This window comes from Neovison vison, chromosome 4, assembly GCF_020171115.1.
Source record: "Neovison vison isolate M4711 chromosome 4, ASM_NN_V1, whole genome shotgun sequence".
NCBI lineage: Eukaryota > Metazoa > Chordata > Mammalia > Carnivora > Mustelidae > Neogale > Neogale vison.
The window spans coordinates 161,793,103-161,810,894 of NC_058094.1; the positions used below are offsets into that span (position 1 = coordinate 161,793,103).

The 17,792-nt window shown below is 41.0% G+C and overlaps 1 protein-coding gene across 1 annotated transcript in view; it reads left to right on the forward strand.

Annotated features, from left to right (window-relative positions):
* Nucleotides 1-497: 497 nt before the first annotated feature.
* The window catches only part of COL1A2 (collagen type I alpha 2 chain), a 35,849-nt gene continuing 18,554 nt past the window's right edge, over nucleotides 498-17,792 (forward strand). The window contains exons 1-23 of the mRNA XM_044246046.1: nucleotides 498-898; nucleotides 3,410-3,420; nucleotides 4,219-4,233; nucleotides 4,859-4,894; nucleotides 6,038-6,130; nucleotides 7,409-7,465; nucleotides 10,465-10,509; nucleotides 10,596-10,649; nucleotides 10,745-10,798; nucleotides 11,115-11,168; nucleotides 11,581-11,634; nucleotides 12,135-12,188; nucleotides 13,954-13,998; nucleotides 14,291-14,344; nucleotides 14,443-14,487; nucleotides 14,848-14,901; nucleotides 15,421-15,519; nucleotides 15,639-15,683; nucleotides 15,791-15,889; nucleotides 16,307-16,360; nucleotides 16,519-16,626; nucleotides 16,986-17,039; nucleotides 17,141-17,239. Of these exons, the coding sequence (XP_044101981.1) occupies nucleotides 829-898; nucleotides 3,410-3,420; nucleotides 4,219-4,233; nucleotides 4,859-4,894; nucleotides 6,038-6,130; nucleotides 7,409-7,465; nucleotides 10,465-10,509; nucleotides 10,596-10,649; nucleotides 10,745-10,798; nucleotides 11,115-11,168; nucleotides 11,581-11,634; nucleotides 12,135-12,188; nucleotides 13,954-13,998; nucleotides 14,291-14,344; nucleotides 14,443-14,487; nucleotides 14,848-14,901; nucleotides 15,421-15,519; nucleotides 15,639-15,683; nucleotides 15,791-15,889; nucleotides 16,307-16,360; nucleotides 16,519-16,626; nucleotides 16,986-17,039; nucleotides 17,141-17,239 (1,353 nt within the window). The 5' untranslated portion in view covers nucleotides 498-828. The remainder of the gene's footprint in view (nucleotides 899-3,409; nucleotides 3,421-4,218; nucleotides 4,234-4,858; nucleotides 4,895-6,037; nucleotides 6,131-7,408; nucleotides 7,466-10,464; nucleotides 10,510-10,595; nucleotides 10,650-10,744; nucleotides 10,799-11,114; nucleotides 11,169-11,580; nucleotides 11,635-12,134; nucleotides 12,189-13,953; nucleotides 13,999-14,290; nucleotides 14,345-14,442; nucleotides 14,488-14,847; nucleotides 14,902-15,420; nucleotides 15,520-15,638; nucleotides 15,684-15,790; nucleotides 15,890-16,306; nucleotides 16,361-16,518; nucleotides 16,627-16,985; nucleotides 17,040-17,140; nucleotides 17,240-17,792) is intronic.

The following is a 17,792-nucleotide window of genomic DNA, read 5'->3' on the forward strand; positions in this document are numbered from 1 at the left end:
CACAGACAGAACTCCCCTCTCACCCTCTCCTGGAGCCAGGAGAGAGCGTTACAGCTGAAAAAGTGGGGGCACACACGCCCCAAAGCTGGAAAAAGCTGGGCGCGGGTGGGGAGGGGTCGGGGGCGGGGGGGGGGGCGGCCTCCGGCTGCGCCACGCTGTCGAGCCCCCACTCCTCCTCCCTTGCTTGCTCTGCGCCCGCCGCGCGCCCTCCACCCTGTGGGTGGCCTGCAGGGCACAAGGTGAGACAGGGCTGGACAGCTCCTGCTTTGATCTCCGGGGTCCCGTCCTTTCTACAGCTGCCTGGCAGCCCAGAGATCTGCAAAGTGTGCCCACGTTGGTGTCTGCAGAGCGCTCCGACGTGTCCAAAAGTGTTTCCAAACTTGGAAAGGGCGGGGAAGGGCGGGGGGATGGGGAGGGCGGAGGTATGCAGACAGCGAGTCAGAGTTTCCCCTTGAAAGCCTCAAAAGTGTCCACGTCCTCAAAAAGAATGGAACCAATTTAAGAAGCCGGCCCCGTGGCCACGTCCCTCCCCCCTTCACTCCCTCCTCTGCGCCCCCGCAGTCTCCTCCCAGCTGTGGCTGCCCGGGCCCCCAGCCCCAGCCTTCCGATTGGTGGAGGCGCTTTTGGAGGCACCCTCCGGCCAGAGAAACTTTGGCCGTATAAATAGGGCAGATCCGGGCTTTATTATTTTAGCACCAAGGCGGCAGGAGGTTTCGGCTAAGTTGGAGGTACCGGCCACGACTGCATGCCTGCGCCCGCCAGGTGATACCTCCGCCGGTGACCCAGGGGCTCTGCGACACAAGGAGTCTGCATGTCTAAGTGGTAGACATGCTCAGCTTTGTGGATACGCGGACTTTGTTGCTGCTTGCAGTAACGTCGTGCCTAGCAACATGCCAATGTAAGTGCCTTGAGCTTGTTTGGGGCTGCCCGAGGCGGGGAGAAAGTTTAGATGGGTGGGCACCCTGGTCTGAAAGATGAAATCCTACAGTCACGTCTAGGTCTAGCTTGGAGGGAAGGCTCCCTGGCATGTGGAGAAAGGCAGGCATGTATGAGAAACGTGGAAATTATTTTAGAAATGAAAACAGAAAAGACTTAACCCTCCCCCAAAGTTAGGGAACTTTTCTCTCAACTCGAAGTGAGTCTTAATTTTATCTGGATCCTCTGATCCCTGGGGCTCAAAAGAGAACAGGAAGTCTTTTTCCTAAGGGTGAGATATTGACAACTATCGGGTCCATGGCCGCACTGATGCCCACCTTGGAAAACTTGAGGCCTGCTTTAGAAAGCCCTTGAATTTAGTCATGTAGAACTCACCCCCTAAGGGCTTTGCTCCTCTGGGCGGTTTGGGCTTGCCTGGATGATGATGATAACTACGAGGCGCCCTCTGGAGGGAGGACAGTGAAAGCACAGGGGACCGGGCCTTATGCGGATGGACTCCCCATGAGAGAGACCCCTACAGGTTTACAAAGGGAGTTGACCTGCGTTTCTGATGAAAGCCATTCCTGGTGGCTAGTGAGTGTGTCCTGGGAAGGAAAATGATGTTACTTGGAATGGATACAATCTGAAGAGTAGAATTAGCTTCTCCATTTATTATCTGGTCATGGACATGATGACATTATTTAATTAAAATCTGTTTTGCCTTTTGTTGAGCCTGCAAGTTACCTCTTTAACATGTTCTTAATGACAATCAGACCTTCTGAACACAGCAAGTTGGAAAATATCAACACGGATCTGAAACTCAAGAGACCTGGGGTTTTCCAATGACTTGGCCACTAATTTACCATGTGACCTCGGGCAAGTCCTACTGAGCCTTTTCTAAAATGCAGAATGCAGATTAGATGGACTCAGAGGCTACTTTCAGACAAAGGTTTCATGACCAGGCTTCTGTGTCAAGATAGAAAGAAGAAAATTGGTCCTTCTTGAAAATGGCTGCCTAATTACCAAAGATACTGACTTGATAGGGTCAGAGGGGTGTCTGGCCACACCCAGCACTCCGAAAAGTTTGCTCCACCCACATGCCACGGTGTCTACCATTGCATCATTGTCGATGCATTTATGTGTGTGTGTGTGTGTGTGTTTCTCCCTTTGTCCACTTTCAGTATTCACACTGTGGATACTAATGAGTGATTGTACGGAACAAATTCACATTACCAATTTTGTTTTTATGAGATCTGAGGATGGGGGGAAAAAGTTGGCTCCTAAAGGAAAGATGAAAACAGACCTAGGGAAGTCTGAAGGTACAAAAAGGCAACTCACCTTCTGACCAACAGCCAACGTCAGTCTGGAATAAAAGTTACCAAACACACGTTTCTTCAAAATGGCTCAGTCTGAGTAATGAAAAGGCAAATTTCCAAAATCATAAGGAGTTCCGTTAATCAGGACTGGGCATAATTATTCTTCCTACTGATGGACACAATGAAGTAAACATATCATTTTCCTTATTTAAAAGTAATTCTCATAAATTGCCCTTAAATATCAGTGCTGGATGTGGTCCACCCTCCTGAATTGTGACTCTTGCAACAGATGTTCTCACTCCAAATGACACACTTCTTGGCCACCTAATTAAAGCAATTTTTAGGGGTGATTCATCTCGTTGCCAGCTTGGCCACCCTCATATCCTGTGTTAACCTATAATTTTTCTACCGTAGGAGAGGAATTCAGTCTTTAAGGTCTTAGAGCAATTATGGCAAAGGGGGGGATATTACTTCAGTGTGTTTTTCCCATTACTTCTCAAGATCCTTCGTTTTTCCATTTATACAGAGCAATTCTTTCTCAGGGACAAAAGAGATATATATTGGTAAAATGACCTTACCTAATTTAAGTGAACCAATGTAAAGCAAAATTTCGGATGTCTAAATGGCTCCATTTTCATAGTGACTAATTCGCAAATTAGACCTTTTGAAAAAGGACTTTAAGAATGGTATAAACTCAATGAAGCACTAGGTAACTTTTATGAAAAATGAAATATTTAGGTAACAAAGTTCCCGAAGTTTTCCCTTTTTTAAATTTTTAGGTATCAAAAACTATCTACACCATAAATTATTTCCTCATCAGCGTACTGGTCTTACATTCAGCGACCCACCCATTCAGTTTATCAGCTTAATTACTATGCATTGGAAATATCCTTTGGACACATTAATATTTCACAGCATTTATAAAATAGTAAATAATTAACAATTTAATTCCAAATATATTTACATATTAATATTGCAAACAAATCAGCCTGCTGATCCCTGCCATACTTTTGACCTGCATAATTTCAAGTCATTAGAATATTCTTAATAAAAAATACACTTGATCCTTTAATTAGGTAAGTCAATTTTATAGGCTAATATGTCTATTTGTTAATTGCTGCTACGAATCAATGAAATGATGCTAATGATTATTTACCTCTTTTCCCTTTCCTCTACAGCTTTACAAGAGGTGAGTAAAATTACTTTTAGAATTTGTTTTTTTATACTGGGAATGTTTTTGGCTGCACTTATGCCTTCTCTGGGCAAGGAAGAGAAGGTTACAGTGGTGTGGAACAATTTGGATTTCCAAGAAAATCCTCAAGAGTTATGGTAGTCAGGGGCACCCGGGTGGCTCAGTGGGTTAAAGCCTCTGCCTTCGGCTCGGGTCATGATCCCAGGGTCCTGGGATCGAGCCCCGCATCGGGCTCTCTGCTCTGCGGGGAGCCTGCTTCCTCCTCTCTCTCTGCCTGCCTCTCTGCCTACTTATGATCTCTGTGTAATAAATAAATAAAATCTTAAAAAAAAAAAAGTTATGGTAGTCAAACTTTGCTGGCTGCCTAGAAAGTACCCACCCCAATTTCCAAAATGGGCGGTGCTATTGAATGAGACCACCCTTACAAGAATGCTCATAAGAAACAGAATAAATAATCCAGTGGAAGTTTGGGTTTTAAGGATCCACTACCACGAAGCAGAAGACTTCACAGAGCTAGAGAATCTTGTTACTCCCTTCGAATCATTTGCAAGAGTATTAGGAACAAATTCTTAGCTCATGAATTGAATTTGAGGCATAATTAGAGATAAGTATGCATTTTGGTTCTGAACATGTTATTTAATTTGTGGGTAAAATTTAAAATCATACTTTGACATTTTAAAATAATGGTATGCATGATGTATGTACTCTGTAGATCTATTTGTACACTATACAGAAATGGGAGCCATTTAAAAAAATATACAATTTTTCTCATAATTATTTCTGATTCTTTTCTAGGAAACTGCAAGAAAGGTAAGAGTCTAATACTTTTCCATAATATCTGAAATGATCAGAAATATCTTCTAATTTAACTAAATTTATAGTAAACTACAGAAGGAAAATACTTTGTCAAGATTTTGCTCACATGGATATGCATTAAGTAAACCATAAAATAAAGCAGCTTTGATTTTTAAGATAACCAAGTTTCATTATCTTCCAGAATTATGTATAATTATATTATACAAACTGGTGATTTACATACTAAAGAAAAAAAGACTTAATTCTGGAGATGGAAGGAGTATTATGTTAATTATAGGTAGTAAATGAACGTTTATTTTGAAGGCCTTTTTAAATATACTGTTAACATTGTAACAAAATGATAACTTTATCCACAGAAATCATATTTCTAAAAATAGTAGTTATATATTGGCCTAATGACTGGAGACTGCAGCCTCTAGTCTCCCAGGTTAAAAACATTACATGTAATTATAATAAAAACAATGTATTTTTTCTATTGTATTATGTCACTTTTACAGCTACTTTCTAATAATACAGTGTTTAGATCAGTCTTACCAACTAATTATTGTCAAGACTGCTTTCTCATTCACTGGAAATCGCTTAGACATTTATTATTCTGCTGTTTGTATCTTCCTCACAGGGCCCAGCTGGAGATAGAGGACCACGTGGAGAAAGGGTGCGTGATTTTTGAACTGTTAAAAAGCTTTGGACCATATTTGAATAACTACTGGTTAGACGGTTCATAGGATTATTATGTATTGAGATATTTGCACCAACTTTTAAGCAGATAATACCCTGCAGAAGAGGAGAATGAGAATTATCATATATAATCACTATTTTTCTAGATCAAGATTATCTTTTTAGAAAGCCAAGATGTTAAAACCAGCCATGTTCTTTGCATTGGTTTGTCTTCGTTTTCAGTAGACTTGTCCAACTTATGCATACCATTATGCATAAGTAGGTAGATGGACATGCATCTACCTACCCCCACAGTCCTCTCTTTGCACATGTTTTGTTTGCTTTTCAAGCAAGATCTCTTACAAAGCCCAGGAACAGTAGTAAAACAGCAGTCAACAACATGCTTCTGCCTAAATTCATAAATGTGCAAGTTAGGTTTGCGATTTATTCATGGTATTCTTCGATCTCTCTGCTCTGCTTATTTGGCATGTACAGCTACATTTTATGACACTTTTGCCAATATATAAATACCTATATCTAATATCTATTGGGAAGCACAGTCTAAAATGTATTCCACTCCCATCAGTCTAGTAGAGGTCACATTATGTCAGTAAATTACTGTAACGGCATGAATAGTGTTAACGATAGGAAGTCTGCAGGATTTTCTACCTTGTGATAAAGTGACTTTATTATCCTATCAATTAATCTACCATTCATACATAGTATACCAAAACAGTTGAGTAAGTTCATCAGTCTGAAACTGACAATCAATATACAGAGAACACCACTGTGTACTGATCTCCATGTGAAATTTATAGAATTATAAATGGTAGCTATAATTCTATCTTTATTTGAATCCTGGAGCTGCAGTTTGAATTAATATTCAAAGGCTGAGCTATCCCTCTTCCAGCGGAACTAGTCTGCCCGGTGTCGTCTTTGTGTATCAGTCACTAAACCTCCTTCTAAGAAAGACCCATGTCATAAGTGAAGTTCAATTGATGACAAATTAAATTTCCTTACCCCTTGCACATTGAAAGGTCTGAACCACTGATCTTACCACATGTATTAGGTCTCCTTTTATATGTATAGGTTTCTATGGGGGTCTGTCTAACCATGACCGAATTTGCTTTTTACAAAACAGGGTCCACCAGGCCCACCAGGCAGAGATGGTGACAATGGTATTCCAGGCCCTCCTGGTCCACCTGGACCTCCTGGCCCCCCTGGTCTTGGCGGGGTAAGGCGTCTTAAGTACTGCTAACTTTTAGCTCACTTCAGTGTCTGCTACCTCTATTGAAAGAAGGCTCATTGTGGAGCTTATTTTTAACAGTTAAGGGAGAATCTGCTATTTGGGTATTAGTACATTTTATTTCATTTCTTTGGTTTCTTCATTCAAGATTTTGCTTTGCCTGGTTTCTTTGTGAGCCCTTGTCAGTTACAGAACTGGTCTTTGTGTTCACTGAAGGTAGCTGCAGCCCTCACGACTATTATTTAATTTGGGGATTTAATATCTTTCATCAGTAGGGCACAAATAAGAGGTGTTGCATTATTAAAGAGTTTGATTAGATTGAATTATAAGTGAAATCCCTGGTCTTCAGCAATTTCACAAACATCCTACTCTTTTTATTCTCCTTGGCTTGAAGTCTGCTGAACCAACATTCAAAGTAGTTTTAGGTTTAATTTGCTTGAAACTAATTTGAGAAAAGTACATTTCCCTTTTTCATTAATATCTTCTTTTAGCTTTATGTCTTTAACAATGGTATGAGTGCCAAATGGCCTCACTGCAGGAAGGAAAACATATTTGCTTAATTGGTTAGCACTATGAATCAGGAGCCTGATTCTAATATCCAACTGTATGCCAGTAAAATAAGACCTTTCTCCCCCAGAAGATCTTATTATGATTGCTTATCTACTGAGTGCATTAAAAAGCACCTCCTTTAATAGATCTACTACTATAAGAGAGATCTTTAACAGTAAAGTTATTACTGTGAACTATTTTTTAAAAGTTTAATCTTCCAAGGGGCATTTTAATTTAATTTTCCTCCAAACTTAAAAACTCTTTATATCCTTTTTTGAAACTCCAGCAAGAAAAAGGCTTCTCAGTCACTTTTGTGTAGTTCTGGAGGAGCAGGACAACAGGTGGAAATGCAAAGGTGACCTCTCGTTCTCTGCTCAATTTCTCAGGAGTCTCCAAGGACTTAAAGTTTAGAAAGCTCCCCTTTCTCAGTGTAGAACTAGAGGGTGCAAGAGGGGAGAGGTGATTGGCAGAGCGGAAAGGGTTTGAAAAAATGAGGTAAGGAAGCTTCCCACTTCAAACCAGGTGGGGACTCCATTTTAAACTTACATTCTCTTCCTGACTTTTTAGGAACTTAGCTCAATATGGAATTATAAACTAATAAGTTTATAAAAATATCACTCCCTTTTTAAAATAACAACATAAAAATCTGTACAAGTAAGATGAGAAAATGAACTACAGAGCTGGTAATTTTTATATAATGTGTTTTTTCCTCTCTAGAACTTTGCGGCTCAGTATGATCCTGGAAAAGGAGTTGGCCTTGGCCCTGGACCAATGGTATGCTTCCCTCTTTTTAATCTCAGCTAAAAAGATTACTGAATAGAGAATTTGTTTCTTTGTAAAAAATTTCACATTGCCATTTCCTTAACTACCCTGGGTTAACACTCAATACTTAGATCAGATAAAGGCAACAAGTCCTTTTGTATTCAGATCTACAAGACTCTAGATCTAGGGGTTGAATTTTCTCTACAAATATGTGACCAGTGTGTAAATAATCTCTGGACATAGTAACTATAACTTAGATAAGTCAATTTAATTTGAAAGAGTGATCACTCTGATTAATTTTTTTATATCCTTTAACATTGCTCAGAATTTTAAGCAACCTGTAGAGAGGCAGAGCTATTAAGTTCTATAAACTTGCTGGAAAGGAATAGCAAGTTCTAGTCCAGCCCATTTTTTTAAAAAAATTGATTTCTTTCTTTATATATGTATTTGAGTGGGTAACGGAAGAGCAGAGGGAGAAGGACAAGCAGATTCTGTGCTGAGTAAGGAGCCCAATGCGGGGCTCAGTCCCAGGACCTTGAGGTCTTGACCTGAACTGAAACCAAGAGTCGGATGCTTAACCGACTGAATCAGCCAGATGCCCCCACCCATTTGTCCTATATGAGAGAGTTTAAACTTTTCTAGGGCCATGGAAGTGGTTAATGACAAAACTGGGACTTGCCTTCAGGCAGGATATCTGATAATCAATGACATCATGTTTCACGTATCTAGTACTTGAATAAAACATCAATTTATTCAGCAACTATTTATCAGACGCCTTCAGTGAGCTCTTCAGAATAGCACTGGTACTAGGGTGTTGGGATGTAGCCATGAATATGGCAGAATATGGCAGAATCTCACCCTCCCTCAAGGAGTTAACAGTACTGGAAATGTTTCTTCTAATACCTTTTGATTAATACCTTTTTAGTCTATTATAAATCCATACAGAAGAGAATAAGAGTATAATTTAGCATTCATATCACTCAGCACAAATAGTCAGCAACATATCCTATAATTTGAGTAATAGCTAGAAAAGCTCCCTGCATGATTACGATGATGATGGTGTATCTTTAATAAGCATTAATAAGATGTGTTAGAAAAAAAAATAATATGAGCATGCACAATATATACTAGTATGTATAAAATAAAGGCAAAAATGGCTGGAACTAAAAATATTAAGTTAATTAAACACTGCAATGTAATGTTAACATGGTCTATAAAGTATAAATTTCACCTGGACAGTGCATTCAGTGCTCTGTCTTCAAAAGAAGATGTTCGGCTGGACCTAATGGTCCACAGTAAGCTAATCCACTGTAAGGGCAAGATAATATTTTGTGTAAATTAAAACTCTCACTTGAGAAGTAATGTGCCTTTAATTGATGATTTCCAATTTCCTGATTTTTCTGGTAATTTTCAAACATCCATATCTAAAATGAAGAAGTAGAGATTTTCTTTGACTTTGTTTGTATTGGGTATTTGAAATTAGCCATTTCAGCTAATGCTGAACATTAGTCAGCTTTAAAGCAGTACCTATGTCTCAGGAAGAAGCTAAAGGGGAAAAAAAAGTAAAACGCTAATAAAATAGCCTACATAAGCCCAGAAAATTAATATGGATTTCAGATTCCCCTGACTTTGGAACATTTTCTGGGGGGCACAAAACAGAGTGTTTTACTTTTAAATATCAGTGAAATATAATTTAAGCTTGCACCATCCCCACACAGTCACAGATATATGTAATCAACAGATATGTGGTTCACAAATAAGAAAGATAGGCAGCAATAAAGTATTAAAATAATTTTCCATGTTGGAAAATCAATAACTCTAAAACCCCACAGGGTTCTTCTCTGAATTAATGAGTAATCATCGTCCGTCTCACAGCCTCCACAAAATAAACTACCTTTTATGTAAATGAAATTGTTGCAAATATGCGGAAAAATGAATAAATATAATTAAAAATTCATGGTGTCAAAGAAAATTATTTTTAATGTATACCTAAAAAATTATTTTGATTGAAAAGTGACAGTTTCTTTTAATGTGGAAGCAATTTCTAAAACCAAACAAATAATTCTTATAATTAAGATGAGCTGCTTTTTAATAAAATCCATATTATTTCACTCTAGGCATTAATACCGTGGGGCAGACTTGCCTGCAGGGTCCCCATGGTTGATGTGTCATGAACAAATTACCCTAGACTTGCCTATGCAATATTTTCAGCATGAAGGAGCTGGCCCCTACAAGAGATCTTGCACAGACCTGCTTACTGCAAAGGGGAGTCAAGAATGTGGATTTAACTCACAAACTAGTAACACTGTCTCGCTCTACTTGCCTGGGACAGAAGGAGAAACAAAAGGAAGAAGCATCTGCTGTGGGTGTGGGCCACATTTTCAGGAATAACATTAGAAACTTCTAGGAGGATATTTCAATAATGTTTCATTTTTCCTTCACCCCTCACTACCTCAGCTTTGGTCTGACATTTTCATCAGTCCCCAACAGCCCTAAAAGGAGCTATAAGGTTACATAACAAACCTCCCTCTAATCATTAAGAAGGACTGTTGATCCTTTTCAATTGATGCCCCTTGCGGCAAGAAAAATATCAATTTCTTCGCTAAATATGACAGGGGGAGATGACCTATGATCGAGGCACTCCGAATGGAAATGCTTCACCCACGGCCCAGAAGGCGGTTGTATATTCCATACTGTGCACACGGCTCCAATTCATTGCTTTAGAACAATCTCGATCAGCCCAGTTGTGTGCAAATTTAAGGAACCTGTGTCCACCCACCCAATTGGGTTCTGCTGATTTGGGTAGGAGAAAAGGCAGAAGCAAAGACAGAGAAATAGTAGAGGAAATGTTGGTCTGTAAGAGTCTCCCTGGCAGAAGCAAAAACTGAAATAAAACCAGGACAGTCCTGTTTGTCTATCACAAAACGTCGGTGGCGCTACTCTGCCTGTGCTCTCCAACTCAAACCAAAGCCTCGATAACTTCTCAGTGCTAAGACTTGTCCTCTTTCCAGGGCTTGATGGGACCGCGAGGGCCACCTGGTGCGTCTGGCGCTCCTGTGAGTACCCACAGCTGGTAACCCTTCTTATGGAAAAAGCCAGAATTAAAGAGATGTGTGGAGTATGACATACTGGTTTCTTTTAGGGACCCCAAGGTTTCCAAGGACCTGCTGGTGAGCCCGGTGAACCTGGTCAGACTGTGAGTACATTTTCGCCCATTGTGGTAGATTATGTTTCTTCAAGATGTTTATTAATACAACCTCAACGAAATGATTGGTCTCCTGTTTTCTTCAGGGTCCTGCGGGTGCTCGAGGTCCACCTGGGCCTCCTGGCAAGGCTGGGGAGGATGTGAGTATATTCACTCATAAGCATTTCCAAAATGCCATTTAAACACTCCCTCCTCGACAAGACTTTCTGGATTCAAATGAAGTATTCTGCCAAAAGCTGGATATGCCCAACATAACTCACCCCCATGTGGAAGATGTTATTTTAATGAAATCTTAGTTTGTTTGTATTTTGGGAAATTCATTGTCCATTAAGTATGTATTCGGACCCACATCTTTGTAGAATGCCTTTTCCCCTCATCTTTAAAACCAAGATGTTCCAACTTTGATCTGGCGGCTTAGCAAGAAAAGGCTGACCCTACAATGTTTTCATGTTTTAGGGTCACCCTGGAAAACCTGGACGACCTGGTGAGAGAGGAGTTGTTGGACCACAGGTAAGCTTTTTATCCCAGGGGCTCCAGCCCAGATGTCAGAGGCATCTCCAGTGCCAGGTGGATGGTAAAACCGGTATCCGTCTAAACGGTCACCTAGATGTTGGATTGCTTGTACCACTCACTGAAAGCATCTGACCAAGCAGGGAGCCCAGTCAAGAATGCATACAGTGTTTGTTAGTGCGAGGGATGTCGTTTTAATGACGGCAAGCTTGCCCTAAGCTAAAAACCCTGTTTTGTTCAAACAGCCTAGCGTGACTCGAGTGAGAGCAAGTGGATGGGCTTAAAATATCTTAGTCTTGAACCTAGTCCAAGTTTGAACTTCAATGGGAAGAAATACTTTGGAGGGAAGAAATCATTGTTTGCTAATTTAGAATGAAAACATGACTTGTCCTCTTCTGTGTTTCCTTTTAAGGGTGCTCGTGGTTTCCCTGGGACCCCTGGACTTCCTGGCTTCAAGGGCATTCGGGTGAGCACATTCTTTACCCAGAGAGTACATGCTTTTAGGAAAAGCCTCGACTATATTTAAACTCCTGGGTGACACATACTTGCTTCCAAATTCCTGGAATTCGCCAGAGAAAAGAGACTTAGAGAAGAGTTCCGATGGCTGAAAAGTGTGGTGGGATGCACTTTTCTCAGTGTGCCCCCAGCTTCCAAGAAATGAGGGTCCCTACAGAGAAAATTGTATAAAAGGCGTACGACTTGAAGAGGTACTTAAAACCATCTGAAAATGGTAAAAATTATTTAAGAGGGAGAGGCTGTGAGAGAGCATCTAATTCTATTTCCTTCCCATCCAAGTGCAGAGAGGAAGCTTACCTGGGGCAATGGAGCAAGTCTGCCCCTTGCAGCCGCCTGGCCTGGCCGGCTGGACCCTCCCTTGCATAGAAGGGGTCATCCCCGGGTGAGGGCAGGATTTGACCAAGCACTGTGATGGAATGGCATTCTAATAATAAGAGATTTGCATTTCAGGGACACAATGGTCTGGATGGATTGAAGGGACAGCCCGGCGCTCCAGGTGTGAAGGTAAATACTAAGCCAGAACATTGTTGTTGTGGTTGTTTTAAATTGACTGTAATTCCCCATGACCATCAGAAGGGATATTTTTAGTGAAGACTACTCATATTCCAAAGAATATCTTATTTCCTCTTCAGTACTTCAGAGCCTCAGTGGTGAGGCTATGGGATTCTGTGACAAAAGTCCAATTATTAATGCCATTTCTTTAATTCAATAGCTGTTAAACAGTTGAGATAAAAATAATGTCAATAGTTTCTTCCTTCATTTCCTATCCTCCAATTTCAGCTGATCTCTGTAGCCAAAATAAAAGTAAATAAACATATAATCAGATACTGGAACGCTATGTTATTTTAAACTGTAAATTCTCCTTTGCCATGCACTAATTAGATAGGTACATTCATGTCACAATACACTTTTCAACCTCTTTCCTGTGATTTATCTGTGCACACTCAAAAAATTTTTAATTAGGTAATTAAAGTCTCAGAAGTGTGTTATCTCTTGGCTAGGCTCTTCTCTGACAGCGTTTTCAACTATAAAATGTTCTCTCTCCTATTAAGGAGATAATGTGATATTAAAGTGAATACCAACGTAATTACAAATTAATGAGTAACGAATACTAGCGGGACTAGAAATGAACATGAATATGGAGAATCTGTTCTAACTTTCCAGCTGCCACACAAATGGATAAGGTCAAACTCATTCTCCCTAGAGCCTAATGTAATAGCTCAGCCTACTAGTCCCAGCATCATAAAATGTTAACATCGAAAGGAGCTCATTTTGCAAATGAGGGAAACTGAGGCACAGAGAGAATGAGTGACTTGTCCAGAGTCACACATCTAGCAGTTAGGAGGACAGAGGCTAGAAGTTCTGACTCTCAAAGAACAACTTTGTGCTTATTCCCAAAGAATACACTTGACATAGAAGCCTAGAAATGAATGGTTCCTAAAGGGTCTGTGAAATCTGTTTCTTCCAGATCCTAATCAGATTCCTTAGTAGCAAAGTTCCTTCACATGTGCCATTTTATTAAATGACTGCTCCCCCTCCCCTGCCGGTACCATGGTTTTCACTCAAGATAAGAATATGGGTTGGGAATAAATAAGACAGCTTTGAAAAATATTACAAAGCTTTAAATTTCCATGCATATTTTATAAAAATGAAAATACTGAGTGTTAAGAATAACTTTAAAGAGGGTAAATACGGTTCTTTTGAAAGCAATTTATTCTCTGCCATCTCTTTTTATGATATCATTCCTGATACATAAGCCTAGTCAAAATGATACCCAAAATCTAAGGGGAAATATTAGAGCTGGGTTACATAATCCTCAAATGACCACATCTCCCTAGTACTCTGGTATCTACTATTATCTATATTAAAAATGGATATTTTAGAAATTAAAAATTTTATGGATTGGCGTAATTGAGAAAGTCTATCTGTGTAAGAAATGTTACAAAATATATAAATGGTTCAAATTAAAATAATAGGGTAGGTGTGCCTGGGTGGCTCAGTGGGTTAAGTCTCTGCCTTCGGCTCAGGTCATGATCTCAGAGTCCTGGGATTGAGCCCTGCATCGGGCTCTCTGCTTAGCGGGGAGCCTGCTTCCACCTCTCTCTCTGCCTGCCTCCCTGCCTACTTGTGATCTCTGTCAAATAAATTAAAAATTTAAAAAATAATAATAAAAAAATAATACGGTAAAAATGACCCAATCAGAAAAAAAAAAAAAAAAAAAACTGATACCCCGAAATGAACAAAACCTCAATCCTTCTTTTCCACATAGGGTGAACCCGGTGCCCCTGGTGAAAATGGAACACCAGGTCAAACAGTAAGTATCGATGACTTGATTGTAGATCTAAATGTATATCCTCTGTGCAAGCTGGAACTTCTTTCATGTTTTTGCTAATTACCATTTCCCTCAGCATTGTACTCTTTGATATGTTTCTAATAACCTTCTGCATACTTAATTGAAATCCATTACCTTTTAGTTGGAATTAGAACAAGACCTATTTATTTCTAGTGGATTCTTGCGCATGTTGGAAATTGGACAAAGCAAATGATGCCTGTGACATTTTTTAAATTAGCATTGTGGATTTCATTGAAAATATTTCTGCTTCTAGGGAGCCCGTGGGCTTCCTGGTGAGAGAGGACGTGTCGGTGCCCCTGGTCCTGCTGTGAGTGCTTCCGTTTCTGTCCCTTATCCTTTTAAAAATTGTTCTAATAATGGCCACTGAACTTTCCTCTGACTTTGTCTTTCTTATTTTCTTCATAGGGTGCCCGTGGAAGTGATGGAAGTGTGGGTCCTGTGGGTCCTGCTGTAAGTTTTGACACTGAAGAATTTGGGAAGGGTTGAGAATTTGGGATGGAAACTATCTTTATTAATTTGTAAAAATAATACCATTTTAGACACCTTACCAAATGTTCTATGTGGTTTCTCAAAGGTTCTAATTTATAAGTACTATGGTCTCCAGGGCTCTTCATTGCTTCATGAAGTAAAATCTACCTCCCCTTGGATACCTTGAATATATCCCCTTTGGTATTAATGGCAACAGACTGTCCATTTTCTCTTTGCCAGTATTAAATAAGATCAAGCCACTCTAAGCCACTTTAATTTTCTGGTCTTGTGTTGTTAACTTGCTGGGAAGCAGTTTCTTACCATATTCTACTTCGGTTTCAGGGTCCTATTGGGTCTGCTGGCCCTCCAGGCTTCCCTGGTGCTCCTGGCCCCAAGGTAAAAACACTGCCAACCATTGTCATTACCTTGATCCATTTCTTACTGTGATGTAAAAGACAGGCCCTATGTTTGCAGATAGGAAGTTACACTACAGAGAGCTTAATGAGCGCCCCTTTCAGAATGGATGTAGAATGACCCGTTTTCTCACTTAAAGCTTGATGTGGATCATGTCTCTGTGCTTGAGCTCAGGAACATAGATACAGAAGCCAACAAAGAACCTTATTTGATGGGACCCCTCTGGGATATACTCCCAAACTAGTGAGGACTGACTAGCTGAGAACCAGAGTGTCTATCACAGAGAGACAGAGGTAGGTGAAGATGGTAGATAACCAAGATGGCAGAACAAGGCCAGGAAAATGGGAACCCCAGTCCAAATCTGTGGTACCAAATGAGATGAGGGAAATGATTGCAGTTCTGAAGAAAGTTCATGGAATTGGGGGCTTAAAAACGGAGATATGCTGTTTAATTAATTTAATTATCTGCAGACCAATGCCTTGGTGTCATTCCCTCTTTTAGGGTGAACTCGGACCAGTTGGTAACCCTGGTCCTGCTGGTCCTGCGGGTCCCCGTGGTGAAGTGGGTCTTCCAGGTGTCTCCGGCCCCGTTGGACCTCCTGTAAGTAGCCACCATCATCAGCCTCATGGAGTGGAAGCAGGCGAAAGGAGTGAAGGTGGGGTCAAAGAACAGAAACACTCCCATTGACTGATGACCTCCTCTTCTCTTCTTCCTCACAGGGCAACCCTGGAGCCAATGGCCTGACTGGTGCTAAAGGAGCTGCTGTGAGTATCTGGCCACCCAGGGCCACTCTGCTTTTAGGCACACTTGGGCGCACGCCCCCTCGTCCGCCCAGCGCCTCAGGACCCACCATGCCACATTGTCTCCACAGGGCCTGCCCGGTGTTGCTGGCGCTCCCGGTCTCCCTGGACCCCGTGGAATTCCCGGCCCTGTTGGCGCTGCTGGTGCTACTGGAGCCAGAGGACTAGTGGTAAGTGGTCATGACTGCAGCTCCCATCATCTTGAAAGGCCGACTCGGCTGTCATTTTGTCACCATCTCAACTTCTTGCGGTCTTCACATTTTTGTTTTTTTCTTTCCTGAGCATTTTTAGTGTGTATTACTTCTGTGAGAGTGCCTGTACATGTCTGGTCCATCTATGTGTCTGTGTGTCTCTCTCTCCCACACACACCCCTCCTGCTATCCTCGAACACTCCCCAGAGGTCAGTGAGGTAGATTTCTGTATTGCTCTTGTCTGGTCAGTGAAGCCAGTCCCCTGTCAGCTATTTGAATGTGAACCTGGACACACATTTCTCTTTATCTTGATCCATAAATATTCCAAGATGTTTGTCTGTGAGAGAGCTGTGACACCTGTTTTTCCTTTGACCGCCATTTTGTATTGAACCCTAGGGCGAGCCTGGTCCAGCTGGTTCCAAAGGAGAGAGTGGCAACAAGGGTGAACCTGTAAGTAGTTCTATGATCGAATTTTGTGGATTTATTACTTGTTTGATCTAAAAAGTCCTACTTTTACTTTAAAAAAAATGATTACTTTTTCTCTGGCTAGATATGACATAAAAATGATTTTTCCTATTCTCTCCTCTTTTGCTTTTCTCATGAAACAGGGCTCTGCTGGGCCCCAAGGTCCTCCTGGTCCCAGTGGTGAAGAAGGAAAGAGAGGCCCCAATGGTGAAGCTGGATCCGCTGGCCCCTCTGGACCCCCTGGGCTGAGAGTAGGTTCCAGATGCTCTTGACACCCTGACATACCGGAGGGATCTGAGGGAATCATTGGGAATTGGTCAGAACCACTGAGTGCATTTTCTGGACAAGGGGAGCATCTGCTTTCCATCTCCTTTATTAAATCAGTGACTCTCAGTTTGGTCTGGAAACAATGCTGACCTACTTTTGTAGAATGCCTCCTCTTCGCATTCCTTTGAGGTTTGGGTGAAGTTTTCTGGCTTGGTTTTTTTGTTTGTGTCTCTCCCTTCAAGGCATCAAGATTTCTTGCATGCATGCCATGTCTCAGTAAAAGCTGCCCTATGGGATTCAGGGGTTTTTCCCAATCCTTCCTGTTTCATGTACTTTCTTACAGGGAAGTCCTGGTTCCCGTGGTCTTCCTGGAGCTGATGGCAGAGCTGGTGTCATGGTAAGCTGTCCATTACTCACTCCCGGGGAAGGAATCCGATGCTTCTTTTGGTGGGGCTGTCATTCGATTTAGCATCCTCCCCTCTCCCTTCTGTTGAATAGGGTCCTCCCGGCCCTCGTGGTGCAACTGGCCCTGCTGGTGTCCGAGGTCCCAATGGAGATTCTGGTCGCCCTGGAGAGCCTGGCCTCATGGGACCCCGAGTAAGTTTCAGATTGATTTGCAGCAAGTCATACCTGGCACTGTTTCCTTTCTGAAAGGAATGATTAATATTAGAAGACAAAAAAAAAAAAAAAAAGAATCATCCAAAGTAAATCTGTTAGTAGATTTGCTGATGGTTGCCTTTTTAATTTAACTTTATCAAAGCCCAGAGATATTTTTACGAATTTGGTTAGTTCATCAATTTCTTATTTATTACTTGATCCAATGGTTGTGAGGTTTTTAGAAGAATAGATTTATTTTAATATACCCAAATTAGGTTGGTTCTCCTATCAGCATGAATCTTTTATCTCAATTTGTGAGTTTTATATAAGGTGTCCATGAAACGTATTAGGACTATACATTATCAGTGTATTAGATTCATAAGTGAAATCATTTTTCCAGCAATCACAAAATGCTTTAATGTATTCAGCATCACACTAGCCATGGAGAAATGACCTTTAGATTCGTAGACACTCTAATCCATAGCAATAGAGTGATTTTTTTTTTTTGCCTCCATTATCTCTTATGGATGAATATCATCTGTAATTGTACCAT